The sequence below is a fragment of the Drosophila pseudoobscura genome, chromosome 3 (assembly GCF_009870125.1).
Source record: "Drosophila pseudoobscura strain MV-25-SWS-2005 chromosome 3, UCI_Dpse_MV25, whole genome shotgun sequence".
In the NCBI taxonomy this organism is placed as follows: domain Eukaryota; kingdom Metazoa; phylum Arthropoda; class Insecta; order Diptera; family Drosophilidae; genus Drosophila; species Drosophila pseudoobscura.
The window spans coordinates 19,078,637-19,095,784 of record NC_046680.1 but is presented as its reverse complement, the minus strand read 5'-3'; the positions used below and the strand labels follow the sequence as shown (position 1 = coordinate 19,095,784).

Below are 17,148 nucleotides of genomic sequence, written 5' to 3'. Positions count from 1 at the left end.
TCCTCTCTATCTGGCTGACTCCTCGGATCGATCGTTCAATGGCTCATTGACTTTTTGGTATGCGCCAAAGTTTTTCCCTCCTTCATTGGCTGCCTCACGTAGCAGCCACCGCCACCGCCACCGCTTGGGTTTCGGTTTCGCTTTGGCCTGGCTTTGGTTTTCGGTCTGGGATTGGTCCAAGTCCAAGTCCGAGTCCGAGTCCACGTCTGTCTGTGGTCTGTCTGTCTCTGCCGCCGCGGCTGTCATGGCATTTAGCGCACAGTTTTCCAAAGCTAGAAACTGATTTATGTGGTTATGTGGCTGTGGCTGTGGCTGCTTGCCTCTCCTTCATCTGGCTCTGGGCCTGGCTCTGGGCTCTTGACCAACTCATAAAGATGGTCAGCCGTTAGCAAAAATTTGTAAATAGTTTTGGTCATTGCTGGATAATGAATTGAAGATGGGAGCACACCAAAAGCCAACGAATTGACTGACGATTGACTTTATAATGGAGTTTCGCTGGTTCTAACATGGGGAATCGGGGTTGGGGTGGAGACAGTCGGGAGATATGGATCCAAAATCCCTGTGAAGCATTTTCGAGGAATATTTTAAATTTTAACGAGTCCTTTCACAGGCTAACCCTACCTTCAAAGGGGGGAAAATAAATCATAACTATTTCATTAGTCTTTTATTAAGAGAGATCTCCGCTCTCTTCCACTGATCCCACTTTAAGAAGCGCTCCTCGCCCTTCTCTCCCTTTCAGTGCTCTCCTAGACCCAAGAGAAGAGACAGCCAGACAAAGTCCTTCTTTTTCTGCCACACACCAGCTCTGAGCCCCTCTCCCGCTCGCTCTCTCTCTCTCTCTCTGGTCCTCTTGTGTGTCTGTTAGTTTTTTAATTTATGAGCGAAAATTTATTTAAATTAGGAACTCATTAGTTGTCCCCCTGTCGACGTTGTCTGGCAGCAGACTCTGTGCCCCGTCTGCCATTGGACAGAGGGCCCTCCCCTGGGGACGGTGGACGGGGGGGGTGCGGAGGGTTTCCCTATACGAGCAACGCAAGGTAGAGCTTCTGTTTCCTGTTTATTGCTGTTTGCTGAGAGCTCCTCGACTTTATTACATTTTTTTTCTTGAAGGGAAAGACTTGACTTCAATTGAGTCATGTCCTGGCATAAATTCCAGGCGGATGGCGAACAATTTACAAAGATTCTTTGGAGAACCCAATCAAACATGTCATAAATAAAATTATGTAGGGGAAAAACCTAAACAAACACTGGCCGAAAAGGCCAGGCGAAGCCTTTGAACACCGATAGAGTAGGAACAGTCCTTGAAAGGCGGAATGGGGGAGTGTTGCATGGGAAATTAGCAGGAGTTGGATAAAGTGCCCCAAAAAATACTAATTTTCAATTCAAATGCAAACAAAATAATGGAATAAAAGAAAAGCACCAGAAAACAGCAGAGGTAGAAGCAGTCCCGAACAGGACACTGCAGGACACACAGGAAAAAGGCAAACAAACAAGCAACCCCAAAAAGAAAAAAAGAAAAAGAAAATGAAACCCAAAAACAAAAAACAAAAAAAGAAATGGAATGAACGAGGAAAAGTTTTACAAACCGCAAAATTGTGGCGGTTGGAAAAGAATTGCCCCCCCTGCACCGCCCCACAGGCAGGAATTTGTATCCCTCTGTGTCAAGGATACGCCACCGTGGAGGTCCTGCGACTCGAGTGTTTGCGATGGCCATAAAAAATTAAGCGCCATTTCAATTGTTTGCCCAACGTCCAACATGAAATTTAACATAAATATTTGTGGGCTTTAGTTCCCCCCCCCCCCCCCCTCGCCCCCTTGGCGGTGGGGCAAATGAAGCAATTTGTAGGCCACCTTTTGCTTATCGTCGGCTGAGGGGAAAGTTGAAAGGTTGTAATATAATCATTAGGATTTGTCGAACGGTGGTAAAGCGTTCAAAAGGTTTAGGCCACGGCCAGGAAACTGTTTAACCAACAAAAAAAAGAAAAGAAAAAAGCTCCCTTTAAATTCGCACAATTTTGATTTTGAGTGAGAGAGAGAGAGAGAGAGAGAGAGAGACAGTGCCTTTTCGAGCATCGATTTGCCTACAAATGGGAGTTCATCAGCCAAGTGGGCGTGTCCCTTGGCGTGCTGCCTACTTTGCATTTCAAATGCGCCGTCGCCTTGTCGTTTGTCTCGTCTACAACGTTGTCGTTGTCGTTGTCTCCTCACGGCCCCGGCTCCCAGCTCCCAGCTCCCAGCTCCCTGTTCCCCAACTCGGCGGCTGTTTCTCCTGCTGTTCGTCGTCAAATTGTGCGACATCTTTTGAAATTGTTTAGCTATTTTCGGTGTCCCGAGTTTGTGGAGACATTGGTGGGGCTCCCGGTAGTTGTCGGTCGCGACGCCGCCACAAATTGCGTACGCGGCACGTGACCGAAACAAGACCTAGACGGAGGAGGCCCAGAATCGCGATGGGACGAAAGTATTGCCCTGGCAAAAGACAAATCTCCCCCTGTCGCTGGCCCACTTATTAAGCCTCATTTATTGTAATATATGGTAATAATAATTTTATTAGATAAATTACCTGCAGGCACTGGAGACGCCTGCCAAATGTGCCTCATGCGGTGGCAACAGCTGCTTTGTTTTTCGGGTGTGCCAATGAAACATATCCATATGGCATTGCTTTTGGGAAGATTAAGGTTCGAGGGTGGGCGAAAGAGCAGAGAATTTTGGGCAAAAAACTCTCCTTAAAAACATGCCCTAAAGCTATCTCGTTAAAGAGCGAAATCCCCTTACTTTCCCAGCAATTCGAACTCATTCTTCAGCTCTAATCATCCATCACCCAATTGGGAATTACTTGGCCTACCCCCGAAGCCCAACCAGCCCAACCAGCATGAGAAGCAGTGGAAAATTAGGCAAACAATGGCCCAGAACAAGTCGAAGAACAAGTCGAAATGGAAGTGGCCCAAAACAAGTTGAAATGGAAGTCAAACGCGGAGCCAGAGCATACCAAAGTTGGTAAAGAAAGGAGCCAAAGTTAAATGCTAAAACACAATTATACTGTACGAGGGCAGGTCACATATGTATGTATGTATGTATGTATGTAGAGGAGAGCATGTCCCTAGCATGGGATTAACATCAAAGGCAGCCTTTGACGGCGACCAAATGTGCGCTCAAGCAGGAAAGTAAGCCACCAATCGACCAAGGTAGCTCCTTCCTGGGGAGCTCCTTCCCCCAGAACACGGACACAGACGGGGGGAAAAAAGTGAACGAATTAATGCAGCGATGCAGAAGCAATACAGGGACCATGGAGGAGAATGGAGAATGGGTAGCCCCATAATGAGAGGCCGAAGAGCTCTGGCTATGTACCTCCAAGCCGAACAATAGTCGTCCCTCCTGCTCTGCTCTGCTCTGCTGCGATAATTCTGTGCAGATTAGTTTTATGGTCAATAGCAGGCCGCCTTTTAAAGGCAATCAATAAATTATTATGGTTTATTAATAGATGGAAAAAGCCTGCCTACAGGCCAGTAGGAGTAGGCAGATTCGAATGGATTATGGGATTATGGAAAATATTCGAGAACAAAATTTGGCTTTTTATTAGGTTCTCTCACTAATTGGGTATAATCTGTTGATTGAAACCAATTCAAAGCCAGCACACGAGGGATGTGCAGGGTACGCAACTTGGAAGATACAAAGATCCAATAAAGATCGGCATAAAGCGGTATCCCAAACGAGAGGTAGATTCACAGTGATCCTCCACATAAAAAGCAAACGCATAAGCAATCTCTCTCAGAGAGAGAGAGAGGGAGACACCCACAGAAGGCGATTTGCCATCGCTGATTAGGAGATTTGTTAATGCGCTTTTAATAGACGGGAGACCGCACAGTCGCAGTCCCGGAGCCTGCCTCCGCCTACTGTGGCGGCTCCCATCGTCATTATCGGGTAAATCAGCAAACTACTGGAGACCCCCCTGCCCCTCCCCCTGGATACTGTGGACGCCGACGACAATACAATTAATTATAAAAATTCGCTACAATTTATTTGCGTTGTCGTTTTTATTTATGAACGAACGAAGGAAGGAGTCGAACCCCTAACTCTTGGCTTCGGCTTCCTCTCTGCTGCTGCACTCCACTCCTTCGGTCTCGCACTCCCTCTCTCTGCTGCACTCCACTCCTTCGGTCTCTCCCTCCCTCTCTCTGCTGCACTCCACTCCTTCTGTCTCTCCCTCTCTCTCTGCTGCTGCTGCACTCCACTCCTTCTGTCTCTGTATTGCTTTTATCCGCAGCACTTTAGCCTAATTATGTTCGATTGTTTCCATTGTTCACGCACCTTCCGCTCGCTCGCGATCGTAATCGTCGCAGTGAGTCAGAGAGGGATAGAATCGGCTGGGCAGCGGCGACGAGAGAGGGATAGAATCGGTTGAGCAGCGGAGCCGAGAGAGGGAACGGGAATCGGGTGCCCAGACGATCAACGATTTGCCATTGTTGTTGCTCTTGATGCCGTTCCTCGTGTGGTGTGTGCTCTACAACACGGTGTCTGCCGATGTCGTTTTGGGTGTGTTTCTCTTGAGGTTTTTTTTTGTTTCTCTTTTTTTTTTTGGGTCTGCTTTTGGTTTTCTTTTGTCGCTTGTTTGGCATCGGCGTCGGCGTGTGTTTTAAATTATATGCTTTTAAAAAACGTTTAAGGATTAATTGGATTATATCGTTTTTTTTTTTTTTCATTTGTTTGCGTTCCCATTTTAATGTATTTTGAATGTTAAGAAAGGGTATTCCCATAGGCACTAATGGTGCCACATGTTGTACGACTTCTTCGGGATCCCAAAGATAAGAGATGGCCAGATCAATTTATATCCAAAAGGGTTTCGTTCTTTCCGATGTTCTACATGATTTATAAAAGTCGGGTATTTATGTGTGGAAAGACCAGTTTCAATGTTTCCGATATAAGGAAGAAATCTCCCTGTTTCGGTGTCAATCAAAACAGTCTCGAGATTTATTTCACACACTAATGGGGTTGCTCTCTAAGGAAAAGCATTTCCATTTGGGATACAAAAGGCTTTTTCCCCAGTTTATTTACGATTCCATTTGTGGCACTATCGATACGGATCTGTGGCAGACCAGAAAGAACTGTAAAAATCAATTACAAACCCAAACAGACGCTTACCATAAATAATAAGCCCCCAAACCGTCGTCTACCGATGGAAATCTTTACGAGCCCAACAACAAACTATTTTTGTGGTCCACAAGAGAGGGAGAGAGGGAGTGATGGATTTTGTGGGTGGGGATGGGGAAACCCGCACAATTTTTGATTGCATTTTGATCGACAGCAACAACAAAAATAAAGCTAACGATGCGCTTGTGTCTGGTGGCTTTGTGGCTTATGAAATCATAAGAAAAGCCAAAACCCGAACCATAAAACCATAACCAAACCCCGAAACCAAAAACGAAAACCGAAAAGCGTAACCAAAGCTCAACACAGAGATGAAATTCATAAGGCCGAAACCGAATCCGTAGCCCAATCTGATGCCGGCTCTGAATCTTAAGCACAAATCGTTGGGCGAGCAATGGAAGCCGTGACGGGGGAGTAGGCCTAATCAGATAAAGCCAACTCTGCATAAGCCACAACAACTAAAGCTGCCACAGTGGGCACTCCAAGGGACGAACGGAGGTGGATTTTGCCTTTTGGGGGCACAAACTTGGTAGTTTTTCAACCTCTTTCGATCAACGAATGACCACTGTACCTCTTTAAACTTTCAACGGGGAAAAAATGAGCAAAATCTTGGCAAAATCGATTTCATTGAGCTGTTTTTACCAAGCTTTACCTGCTGGCCGGGCCAACAGGCAAAAGAGAGAGAGAGAGAGGGCCGCAGTAGAGCCGCAGCCTAACCAAGTGATTTGTGCGCATATTTCATCTCCTTCGTCGCTCTTCTTGGCTCTCCTCTGGCCCGCCTGGCCCAAAACTTGAATGCATTTCTATGGAAAAAGTCCAAGCCGACCAACAGATTCGTTTCATTTCATTTCGAATTTGGTACGCACTCTGAGACTCTGGGATTCACTTTATTTTCTCTGATTTGAATTTGCATTTATATTAAGTTTTTGTATTGCGAGAAAGGGGGGGGAGGGGTGGATAGTGGCGGTCATGGTTTGATTGATTTGATTATGGATATAAGGAACCATGTTTGCCCAACTATGAATCAATGGCAGAGGTATTCACAAGCACTCGAATAAGTATCTATGGAGAAACCCCAATCAATGATGAGGTGTGCTAACTATGGGAAAACTATGGGATCGAATGGGAGCTTCAACAGCTCGGAATAGCCTTTAAGCACCAGAAATTATATACAAATATTCATATCGACAAAGAACCATCTACGTGGGGCATTAAAAGTAGCCCCAATCAAAAGACTCCGCCTTCAAGCCATCGTCTAAGAGTTCCCATAGCTGCACAACTCCGAATCAACTCCGAACTGAATGGCTTATCAAAGATGGAAGGCCCCAGAGCTCGGAGCTCAGATTTTAAGGAGTTTTTTTTTTTTTTGCCACGGCTCATCATCATTAATGCATAATATTTATTTCCATATATCAGAGATCTCTCTCTCTCTGTGTCTCTGATTATCATTTCGGGAAATCTGGCGAGGCTCGGGCTGGCTCCTCGTACGTGCTATAATTTTTCATGCCTCATGTGTGCGCCGCCCGATGATCCTCATCAGACGTCAGACGGCTTGAAATTGCCATTGTAATCGACACATCTCTCCACGACAGAAGGAAGTGAAGCTCATCCTCAATCGCTGCCCACGGACCTGGGGTCTCTGACGCTCTCTTTCTTATAGATACGTACGAGTATGTATATGGCATAAATATTGTATCTGTGTGCCTTATCAATGTTTAATAATCTGACATTTGGGGTTTAAATGAGTCGTGGAGAGTGCTCTCCTCTTCAATGGGCTGCCATTTAATATGCCGCTTAATGCCGTTGATCTGACTGCGCTTTGACACATTTGTAGGCTGTGCAGGCGTGTGACAGGCGGAGGATAGACACATTTGTAGGCTGACAGACAGATCGATGCTGGGGTGTCAATCAGAATTGAGAAAAGGGCAATTTATGGATGCAATATGGGGTGGGGTGGGGGAGCAAAAAACCCACAAGAAGTGCTCATTCATTCCGGAGTTACTTCAACTTTTGACCCATTTAAAACGACTGTAGCCACAAGAAACTCAAACGAAGAATCAATATTTCGGAATGGTAGTTCCTCGGGGCCTTCCATTGCCTGCAGCTGACAAATGGTTCCTTCCATCACTCTGCAGTCACTCCACGGAGTTGTAAAATATGCAAATGAATTCAGATTATTATACACCAAGACCTACCCACCTACCTTTCCACCTTCCTACCTACCTACTAAAAACCAAGAACGAACAAAAATCCACCTCAAAATAATCAAAACGAAGCCTATAATTTGTTTTAACAAGTGAAACGCCCCGAGTTTCATAATTTACCCTCAACGCGGCACATATTGAAATGGATCCGCATCGTCCCCCATCCCCCCGCCCTCCACCAGCCAAGCGCCACACGAAAAACACGAATGGAAATGGGGAATGGGGGAACCAAATTTGCATTTATGTTTCTTCAACGTGCGGGTCTTTGATCCGCTTGTCTCAGACTTTGATCTCGCAAAGGACACGACATGAGAAGCTTGAAGGACACCCAACAAGGCCTATGATTGACCACAATCGGGACACGTGTAGTCCTTGGTCTAGACTCTGGACTCGTATCGCAAAAGTGTGTCAAAGCAAGTCAGCCAGTGGGTGGACAGTAGCCGACGATACGCTGGATAGTGGGCGTGTGCTGCCATTGTGTGGGTGTGGCAGGTGGGAGTAATTAGAGGGGTGTACTCGATGAGGGTAGATAACGTATTATAGCCAAACCCCCGACTCCGAAACATGGCTAACTCCGAATATGCTCTAAAAGCGAAACTTATAACTTTTCGGAGTAATTCCTAAAACACTCCGAAATATGAAACTTCCCGTTACACCTAATAGACTTTGGAAACTACTTTTAACCACTATTTATCATAAATAAACTCCGAATTAAGTCCGAAAATGTTTCCGAAACACCGCAACTTGGTGAGCAAACCACGGGGGGAGCGGGGTGGGGTCAATAAAACACGGTAACTTCCTTTAACTGACCTCCGAATTCAATAGAGAAATCATGAACAAAAGGCAATGCATTGCAGCCCCTCCTGCCCCTCCTGCCCCACCACCCCACCACCCCAGAGGTATGCTGTGCCTTTCTCTTCGTGCCACATTATCAAACGGCAGCCATAAAACTTCAAAAGCTTCTCGGCTCAACTCGAATTGGGCCTGGCCAAAAACATGCAAATTTGTGCGATGTATCGAATAAAAGGCCGCAGCTGTGGTGCCCCCACCCCACAGGAGGTTTCTCCATTGCCACATTTTTTTGTTTTTTTTTTTTAAGAGAGAGAGAGAGAGAGAGAGAGAGGACAATGGTAAGGCGAAACCGCACCTAAACACATTTGGCAATTAAGCCAAAGCCTGGAAAGGGAAATGAGAACAGGAATAGAAGCAGGAACAAAAGCCCGAATGGGAGCACGAGATGAACAAGGAATGGGAACAGGAGTGCGACCAGGACATTGAACAGGATGGCTGGCTGGCTGGCTGGCTGGCTGGCAACCGCACGACAGGGCTCAGACACATGAGCGGGATCGTTTGATAAATGGCACAAGAGACACCGATAGGCAAGGGGCGAGTAACTGAACCAGAGCTCCCCCTCCGTTTGGGCCGGGCCGGGGCCAGGCCAAGAGCAGCAGCGCAAGTCGAACGATGTTTAGAGAAGACTCGAAAGGGGCGGCAGATAAAAATGTTGCCGAGAAATCGCACAGGAGGAACACAGGATGGCCTTCCACCCACCCACCTATTCCACTCCCCCCCCCGTTTCATGTTCGAACATGTTTAATGGCGTTATTTATGCGGGCTCTAAGGGCAAAGGAGGAGCAGCAGGAGGAGGGGGAGGAGGAGGAGGAGAGTGGGCTTGTGGGTGGGTGTTGAGACCGTGTAATTTGTTGAATTTCGAAGGAAAATAGCGAGAGTAAAGGGAATTATATGGCACTTGAACCTGAAAATTATTTACTCCAGGCCATAAAGAGAGGGGGGGGGGGGGGGAAGAGAACGGGGGGAACAGGGAGAGCTGGAGCTGGAGCTCCGAAAAAAGAAACTATTTAACACGCGCTCCAGACATTTGTTGCGTTCTGCACTGTCTCTCTATAGCAGTTTTTCTCTCTCTCTCTCCATGTTTTGTATCTGTGAAGTTTTTTCATTACAATGTCTGAGGGGGTGGGGGGAGAGAGGGATGGAGAGCGGAGATATGGGTAGCTTGTCCCGGGATCAAGTGGCGCCCTCGCGTGCCATTTAAATGAAGCTGTTTTCTGCTCGCATTTTTTTTGGTACAGTTTTTGCTCCCTTTTTGGTTTTTAGCTGATACCCTCCAGAAGAGGCACTCAGAGATGGAGAGGACAATGAGTAGGGGCACCCCAGTCAAGGGTCCCTCAGCATTCGTTTCTCTATTTGTGCTGTCTGCCGTGTCTGGTATTTCATTTAAAACTGTTTCTGCTATTTTCATTCCCGTTTTTTTCACATAACCAAAACTTTTTTAACAATTTATTGTTTCCATGGCGATTTTGTAGGGGGGAATCTTCTTATACCCCATATCCAAAGATTGTGGGGGTATATTAGACCGTAGGTACGAATCATAGACAATCCCCATATCTACCAGAGGTCGGGAATCTTGTTTGGATCGCATCATTATTAAAGCTAGAAGGAAGGAAGGAGTGGCTATGCAACTCCCTTCCATCTCTCTCTCTCTCACACACTGTTCCTCGTGCAGTGTGCGATTTTTGCCGGAGCAGAGCGGGACAGCATCGTGCATAAATGTAGAGCTCCGGCCCTTGCCGCCACTCGCAACTTTCCCACTCGTTATATTTGGTTTTATATTTGAATACTCATAAAATGTGCAACTAATTGATTTGTCGTGTATTTTTTCTATGTGGGCGTAACCCGAAAAGCAAGTTCAAATCGACAGGATGCGCAGGAACACGAACAGGATCAGTGACAGGGTTAAGCTTTTTGCTGAAATTGCATTTCGAATTGCAGCCGCATGGCAAGTGAATAAAGGTTCGAAATAAGGAATTTTAACGAATGCTAGGAGTCCTGGCTGGAAGGGGTGGTGGGAGTGCCTGACCAGCGTCTAGACCAGGTCCTGCGATATCCTCACCCAAGGGGATACAAAAACCCCCACAGCACAATGGCAAACAAAGTATGAAGAATGAAGCATAAGCCAAAAGCAAACAATGATTGAGGCAAAAGCCAGGGAAAGAGCTACGTGATAAACGCGACAATTTCGTGCCATAAACAAATTAATCGACAATTGCTTAAAAAACAAAAAACACAAATGAAAAGGGGGGGACAACAACGAATGGCGGCACACACGTCGCTCATCAGAAAATGGCCATAATAAATGATTAAATAAGCGTAATTATCACCTTTCCATTGCACAGGGATCTTCTGCCACACACTATCTCGGCGCTGCTCTGCTCGGCTCTGCTCTGCTCTGCTCTGCTCTACTCCTTTGCCAGCTCTTTCTCGCCTGAAGGGAGACTTTTGGCTTTAGGAGCATTAAAACAAATTTTATTACTTTAATTACTTTATTTACATTTGGCCAAATGGCAGACAGGAAGCAGAGTCAGAGTCGGAGGCAGAGTCCTGTGACACGACATGCCAAAAAAAAAACACACACAAAAAGTGGCGGAAGTCAACCTAAGGACGGGACAAAAGAACCAGAGGAAACGAAAATTACACCAGTTTCAGGGGCACATTCCCACCCCCAACCCCTGCTCCATGAAAGTGTAGGGAATTTCCCCCGTGAATGAGAGAGAGAGAGCGTTGGCTGATGAGCAGCGACATGCAAAGCACCAGAGAACGAGAGAAGTCACATGCACAGCACAGCACAGCACTGGATGCGTGTGGAGAGAGTGGGGGCGGGGTGTGGAGAGGGGAGGGGAGTAATGTGCCGTTGTAACGGTACATTAACGTAGTCATAATTTAATTAAAGCTTCACTCTACGTGTGCCTGAACGTGGCTAAAAGCAAGAGCAAGAGGGAGAGGGAGAGGGCGAAGGAGAGGGAGCGGTAGAAGCTAACAACATTCAAAGCTTTTGTGGCGGCTAATGGCAGAAACCTAGGGGACGGAGACAGCCAATATGTTCAGGGAGAATTATTAGCATCGGATTTGGGGTGTTTCGAAGAGGAACAAGGATCCCCACCCCACCCCCCAAACACCAAAATATGCCTCACCTTTGGGCACTTTTAATACTCCCCCTGTAACCCCAACTAAATCCAGCTTATGCCACAGATTTTTCCATAAATACAAAATTGCATTTGTCTATTTTCCTTGTCTGTAACTAAATCCCAGCCTTTTGCTGAAAGGTTTTTCATAAATATAAAATTTCCAACAATACCTCTTCTCTCAACACACGATTTGCATCTTTCATGGTTAAAACTATCGCCACAAGTTTTTCCATAAATATATAATTCTCCTTAAGAACTTATTTGTATACATTTTGTATGAAGTTATTCTTTGAGGGTTGCCTTTCAGTGCCTTTCAATTTTCGATAAATTTCAATCAAGGTAAATTAGTTAGTTTTGGATTAAATAAAGGGCTTTTATTTCCTTAAGCTTTGCGGAAAAGGAAACATCAGAGAACTCCTTTACGAACTTTGATGTCCAGGGAGCTTCCTCCCTGGAGGAGAGGAGATGCCACACGCATCTTGCAAACGCGTTTTAAATGCGCTCTTAAAGACCATTAAACCATGGATGCTATACGGCCATACCGACATCCATTTGATGCGTTGTTGATGACCCAAAACAGGTGGCAGCAGCAGCAAAGTTTTCTTTCTTTCAACCAAATTAGTTGTGGCTTTTTCTCAACGGCTTTCGGTCTTTGATGTTTTATTGATGATTCGGATAATTAGCGAAGGGAAAGAGTGGAACTCGTACCATCATTAGATGGTATATCTTGTTTTTTTTTAGTGATTCCCATGGAAATTGTATTTTATATCTGAAGGCCTGAAGGTTCCTTAATTGCCTTAACGCATTCGTAATTGGCGATAATCGGGTTCTGCCAATATTTCAAATATTTTCGCCACATTTTTCCCTCACCTCAAAAGCGAATCAAAATCGTGGGGGTTTACATGTTTTGAATACTTTTTGATATTTAATTGCGTAAATTGAAATTTTCAATTATAATTTATGAAAATATCCCCCCTGAATGTCCCCCCATCGGTTGGTTCCTGCATTATTTATGGTAATTCCGGACCCATGCCGTGGGGGGGGCCTAAACCGAGTCCGCCTTGGGTTTTTTGATGTGCCATTGTTTATATGCACAAATATTTTGGCCACATGCAACATTTGCTTGGAGAGGGGGAGGGGGAGGGGGAGGGGGTGGCTCCATCGGTTTGTGGCAACAATTTTCAATTAACAATCATTTGGTGGCAGGGGCAGGGATTTCGAGACTGATTTTGACATCATCCAAATTGAAATGTAATTGTTTTTGCCCTGTCCCGTACTTTGTGCTACCCCCCGCGCTGCCCCACGGACGCCTGTGGCTCCGGGACTGTTAATGATGCAGCCACAAAATGCCGTTTGCATATGCTGCCACTCCCATGGGTGAGGCGCCCCCACACACACACACACACACACACACACACGCAGACATCAAAGGCGCATTTAGAATGGGGAAACATATTTGAAAATTGCACGGCAATGAATTGGAAATTGGAAAAAGCCTTTCTCTCTCAAACACCCCCCCTCCCACCACCACCCCCCACAAATAGGGAATGCATTCGATATTGATTGCCGGGAAAATATCGCTCAGTGTGTGTTGTTTTTTTTTTGTGGCTTTTGGCAGATCATTGAAATCCGGTATTTGTTTGGCCGTTACTCACATTTCGAATAGTCGAATTTTGGGCATCCAAAAACGGGGCTTACCTGAAACGAAAGAGGCGAAAATGATTTTAATGGCTAACGAATATAAATCGTTGATGGATTCATTCATAGAAAGTCCCTAAAAGCCCAAGGGCTATGTACAATAAATACATACCGATTATTCAACGATTGGAAATCAAAAATCGCAATTAAAGGCCTTTGCCCCATGGCTACTATTTTGAGTAGCTGTAAAGCTCATGACTTCCATCAATTTTGAAAGATTCCAAGCCCCATATCACGGGGCAGCAACTTCCATGAACTCGTTTGCTGTCATAAATCAACTTGAAGCACACCCAAAGAGCATAACATGAGTGACCAGCACTTGATTCAAGACAAGAACAACACACCCCTAATCCATAAGAGTTTTCATGTGGGTGTCGGGGTCACCATCTGTTCCCCTGTGGCCAGGTGTCGCCTCAAAGGGCACCCTTAAGCCCCTTCCCTCCCTCATGATCCCATGACCAACAAAAATGCATTTAATTATCGCACCTAATTTCAATTAAAGTCAAACTTTAATTTCTAATATTTATTCTGGTCTTTTTTCCAGTAACGAGCAAATAACTCAACGAAAAAGAGCACGGAAGGCAGCACCCTTAGGGAGGAGCGCGTAATAATGATGCCAGGTGAGTGCACATTATTCATTACCACACACCCTGCCCCACACCCCCGAAGGCACCCCGAGAGGAGTGGTATTACCCGTATGACTGTAGAAGCGAGAGGATAACCCCTAGACACACACCACACACTCCATCTCGCTTGGCCTTTTAAGTATTATTAATTGTCTGCCATGTTTGTTGTGTGCCGCAGGACACACTCGTTTCGGGTTTTTGTGGCTTGTAAATCTAATTTGAATTCGTATTCTCTGTTTCAAAAGCTACACATATGCCTCGAAAGGACGTTGATTGATGGCTCTGGTTCAGGAAATACTATTCAAACCTCCAGCAAACTTAACTCAAATCTGATCCACTCTCAACGTGTACTTTCAGGCACCTCCAGTCGCTGGTGTTTCCTCTATGACACGCCCAGCTAAAAAACGAAAAGGTGACAGCAAACCGCCAGAAGGTAAGGAAAATCTTGAACTTCCCAGAGCCAGCGACAAAGTCGTGTCCAGAGTGGTGGGATATCCCCAGGGCAAACAAAATTGGTGGAAAACCGCCCAGAAGAAGATTGAAAGATGGCAAGAAAGAAAGGTCTGTCTCGGGGACAAGGGGCAATGTGACTGCGATTTACTGGTTCAATTAGCTCTCGGCCAGGATGATGGTTTCGATGGCTGCCCCATAGCCCCAGGGCCAGTGGCGGATCGGGCACATAATTTGCAAAATTTATGCATGCAACCGAATGCCAACTGGAAACTGCCAACTTTGGGGGCCGCAGCAGCCATAATTTGGACTTTTTATTGCACATCCGAGCTGCTCGCTCAACGCTTACCGAATGCCACCATAAATTTCGATATCCAATGGTCACAATTAACAAACATTCTGTATATATCGACGGCACGATCCGTGCCGTGTCCCCCCTTTCATGTGTTGTGACAACTCTTAAGTGGATCGCCACAACTTTGTGGTCTTTGAATTGATGGTAACTTGTTTAAAGAGCCATCGTTGTACCCTAATTTATGCAATCACCCGCTGACGCATCCGTATATCCCCATAGAGATTGTGAGAGGCTGGCCTTTAGCCTCGATAATGTCTTCATCAGAAGTGGAAATGCCACCTGTAGAGGGCAGAGTGGAGGTTTGTTGAGTCACAGAGCGCAGAGAATGTTCTGCCAAGAGTAGGGCGTACCTTTCGCTCCATTAGATGCCCTTCAACACCTGGAATATATCATCGATGTCCGTTCATCTGTCCGTCACACATTTAATTAGTTATGCAAACGGTTGACCAGCTCTCCTGCTCGAAATAAATTATGCAATTTCGGATGCCAAAAAACGTGAAGATAAAGTCGTTGCGTGCCATTGCTCAATCATCATCAACAGACGAGGGGCAGCCTCCCGGCCGGCAGTAGACTGGGGGGATGGGGGATGATGATGATGGGAACTTTTATGCCCACTTTGATGCCACTCCGCGCTCTCCCTTTGTCTGTGTGTGTGTGTGTGTGTGTCTTGCCTTATAAATAAGTAAATACTTTAGTTTGTGCACAAAAGTTGACTTTTTTTATGTTGATGAACCTGGAATTATCACATGTTGTTTGATGGACTGCAGACACGCACAATGCGCTCTCCACAGATACAGATACAGATACAGATACAGATACATATATACTTATATACATAGTTCATTTCAAGTCAAGTGTGGAGTCTGTCTGCCTGTCTGCCTGTCTCTCTCTCTTGAGTTGATAATCTCCCAGACACTTTGATGAAATGCTCCGCTCCGCTCTCCCTATTCTGGGGGGGAGGGGGACCCGCTGGCATTGATAAATCGTCACAAGTGACAAACAACAAAAGTACTGCCCTTTTGCCTTCCTTCTCCAGCCGCTAGATGTCGCCACAATGCCACAGTTCGGGGTGTTATCTCTGCCTCTCGCTCTGTGCGTGCCACTTGCTCTACATACTCGGACATTGATTAATTTCGTAGTTCATTTGTCAGCATTAATCAGTATTAACTTAAATGGACATCAACACGTCGTCCCTTGCTTAGAAGATGATGTTGTCTGTCCCCCACTGTCCCCCTGCTCTACTTTCTTTACTTTCTTTACTGTTTTTTTCTGGTTTTCCTGTATTAATTACATTTCACTCATTGCCTAAGATCAAGTTCTTTTTTGAGGGATTATTGGGGCATGTAAAACTCAATTAATTGCCGGGATTTGCGCAGATAACCAAGTAATTAGCTGGGGAGTTGCGTCCAGGTCGAAGGTGGACGAAGAAGCACAGTAAAAAGATACAATCGTAGGCCAAGTGCTAGCCGCGATTCGTTAGGATTTGAGTGGAGTCGATCCCCAGATCTATGGGGATCTTCTTTTGGGCTTTAATGGGCTCAACCCACTCTTTCAGGGCGACAATTGACTTTCTCTTTGCCCCCACCCCCACCCCTGGGGTAGCCAGGGTTGCTCCATTTCCACTGTTTGCTGGGGAGTGTGTGCGGAATGTCTGTGCGTGATTCTTTGACGGTGCACAAAATGTTTGCCAATGCCTGCCCCCGTCCCCCCCGCGCCCCGTGGATGAGAGGGCAAAGGCGAGCGCTGAAAGAGCGTTTATGGGTTAAACAGAGCAAACATTAGCAGCGATGGGGGGGGCGGTGGCGGCGGCAGAGTTTCAAACTTCCCCCCCTCGGTATCCCCTCGGTATTCTCTCGTCTCCCCCCGCACTGGGGCGTGAGTAATAGTCGCACAAACACAGAACCCAACGGTACTGTACTGCAAATGCGGCGAATTCAAGTGGCGAGCGAGCACTGTACATAACGGTAAACATGCTAAGCGGTTTCCTTCGTGCCTGCCTTTCACCAAAAAGGGAAGAAGACGAAGGAGAAGGCACGAGGCAGGAGGCAGGAGGGGCCACCTCAGGGCAACAAAGTCAACGGTAAAAGTGTTTGCCCAAACCCCAACAGGAAGGAAAAGACTAAGAAAAAGGAGAGGAAGAGGGAGAGGGAGAGGAGTGCAAGTGGAAGACAAGGATAAAAATGCAAACACTTGAAGTAGTCCCCGCTTTGGGACTATCCTTATCCCTATCCCTAGCCCTAGCCCTATCCCCATCCCCATCCCCATCCCCATTCCCATCCCTATCTCTGTTTTGTGGTTTAGGATACTAACTCTTCTCTCTTCTCTTTGCCCAATTGACGGCTACTTGAGGGCCCGCCAAAGAGAGCAGGAAAGAGTGGGGACGAAGAGAGAAGCAAATGGAATTGTGTAAACACTGCCTCCTGCCAATCTGCGCCAGGGCCTGTGAAAATATTATTTTAGCGTGTGAAAAGTGTAAAGTGCTATAATATTTGAGAAATAAGTACGAGCATGGACATTCCCTTGGACGCACCACCCTCCGCCCCTCGGCCACCCCCTGCCCAACACCCCCCCGGGAAACGTGTTGAGTTGGCCCTCCTTCGAATGTTATTCCCCATTTTGTTTGATTTAAGCTGATCAAGTGTTGCACTTGCTTTTATGGCGAACATTTCTGCCACTGCCACTGCTCCAGC

General features: G+C 46.2%; 2 protein-coding genes across 3 annotated transcripts in view; one reads left to right on the top strand and one right to left on the bottom strand.

Moving 5' to 3' along the window:
- Window positions 1-17,148, bottom strand: part of Fili (Fish-lips) — a 78,434-nt gene that overhangs the window by 45,007 nt on the left and 16,279 nt on the right. The gene's annotated exons all lie outside the window — the stretch shown is intronic.
- The window catches only part of LOC4805247 (uncharacterized), a 68,797-nt gene continuing 65,671 nt past the window's right edge, over window positions 14,023-17,148 (top strand). The window contains exon 1 of the mRNA XM_015185022.2: window positions 14,023-14,086. Within this exon, the coding sequence (XP_015040508.2) occupies window positions 14,038-14,086 (49 nt within the window). The 5' untranslated portion in view covers window positions 14,023-14,037. The remainder of the gene's footprint in view (window positions 14,087-17,148) is intronic.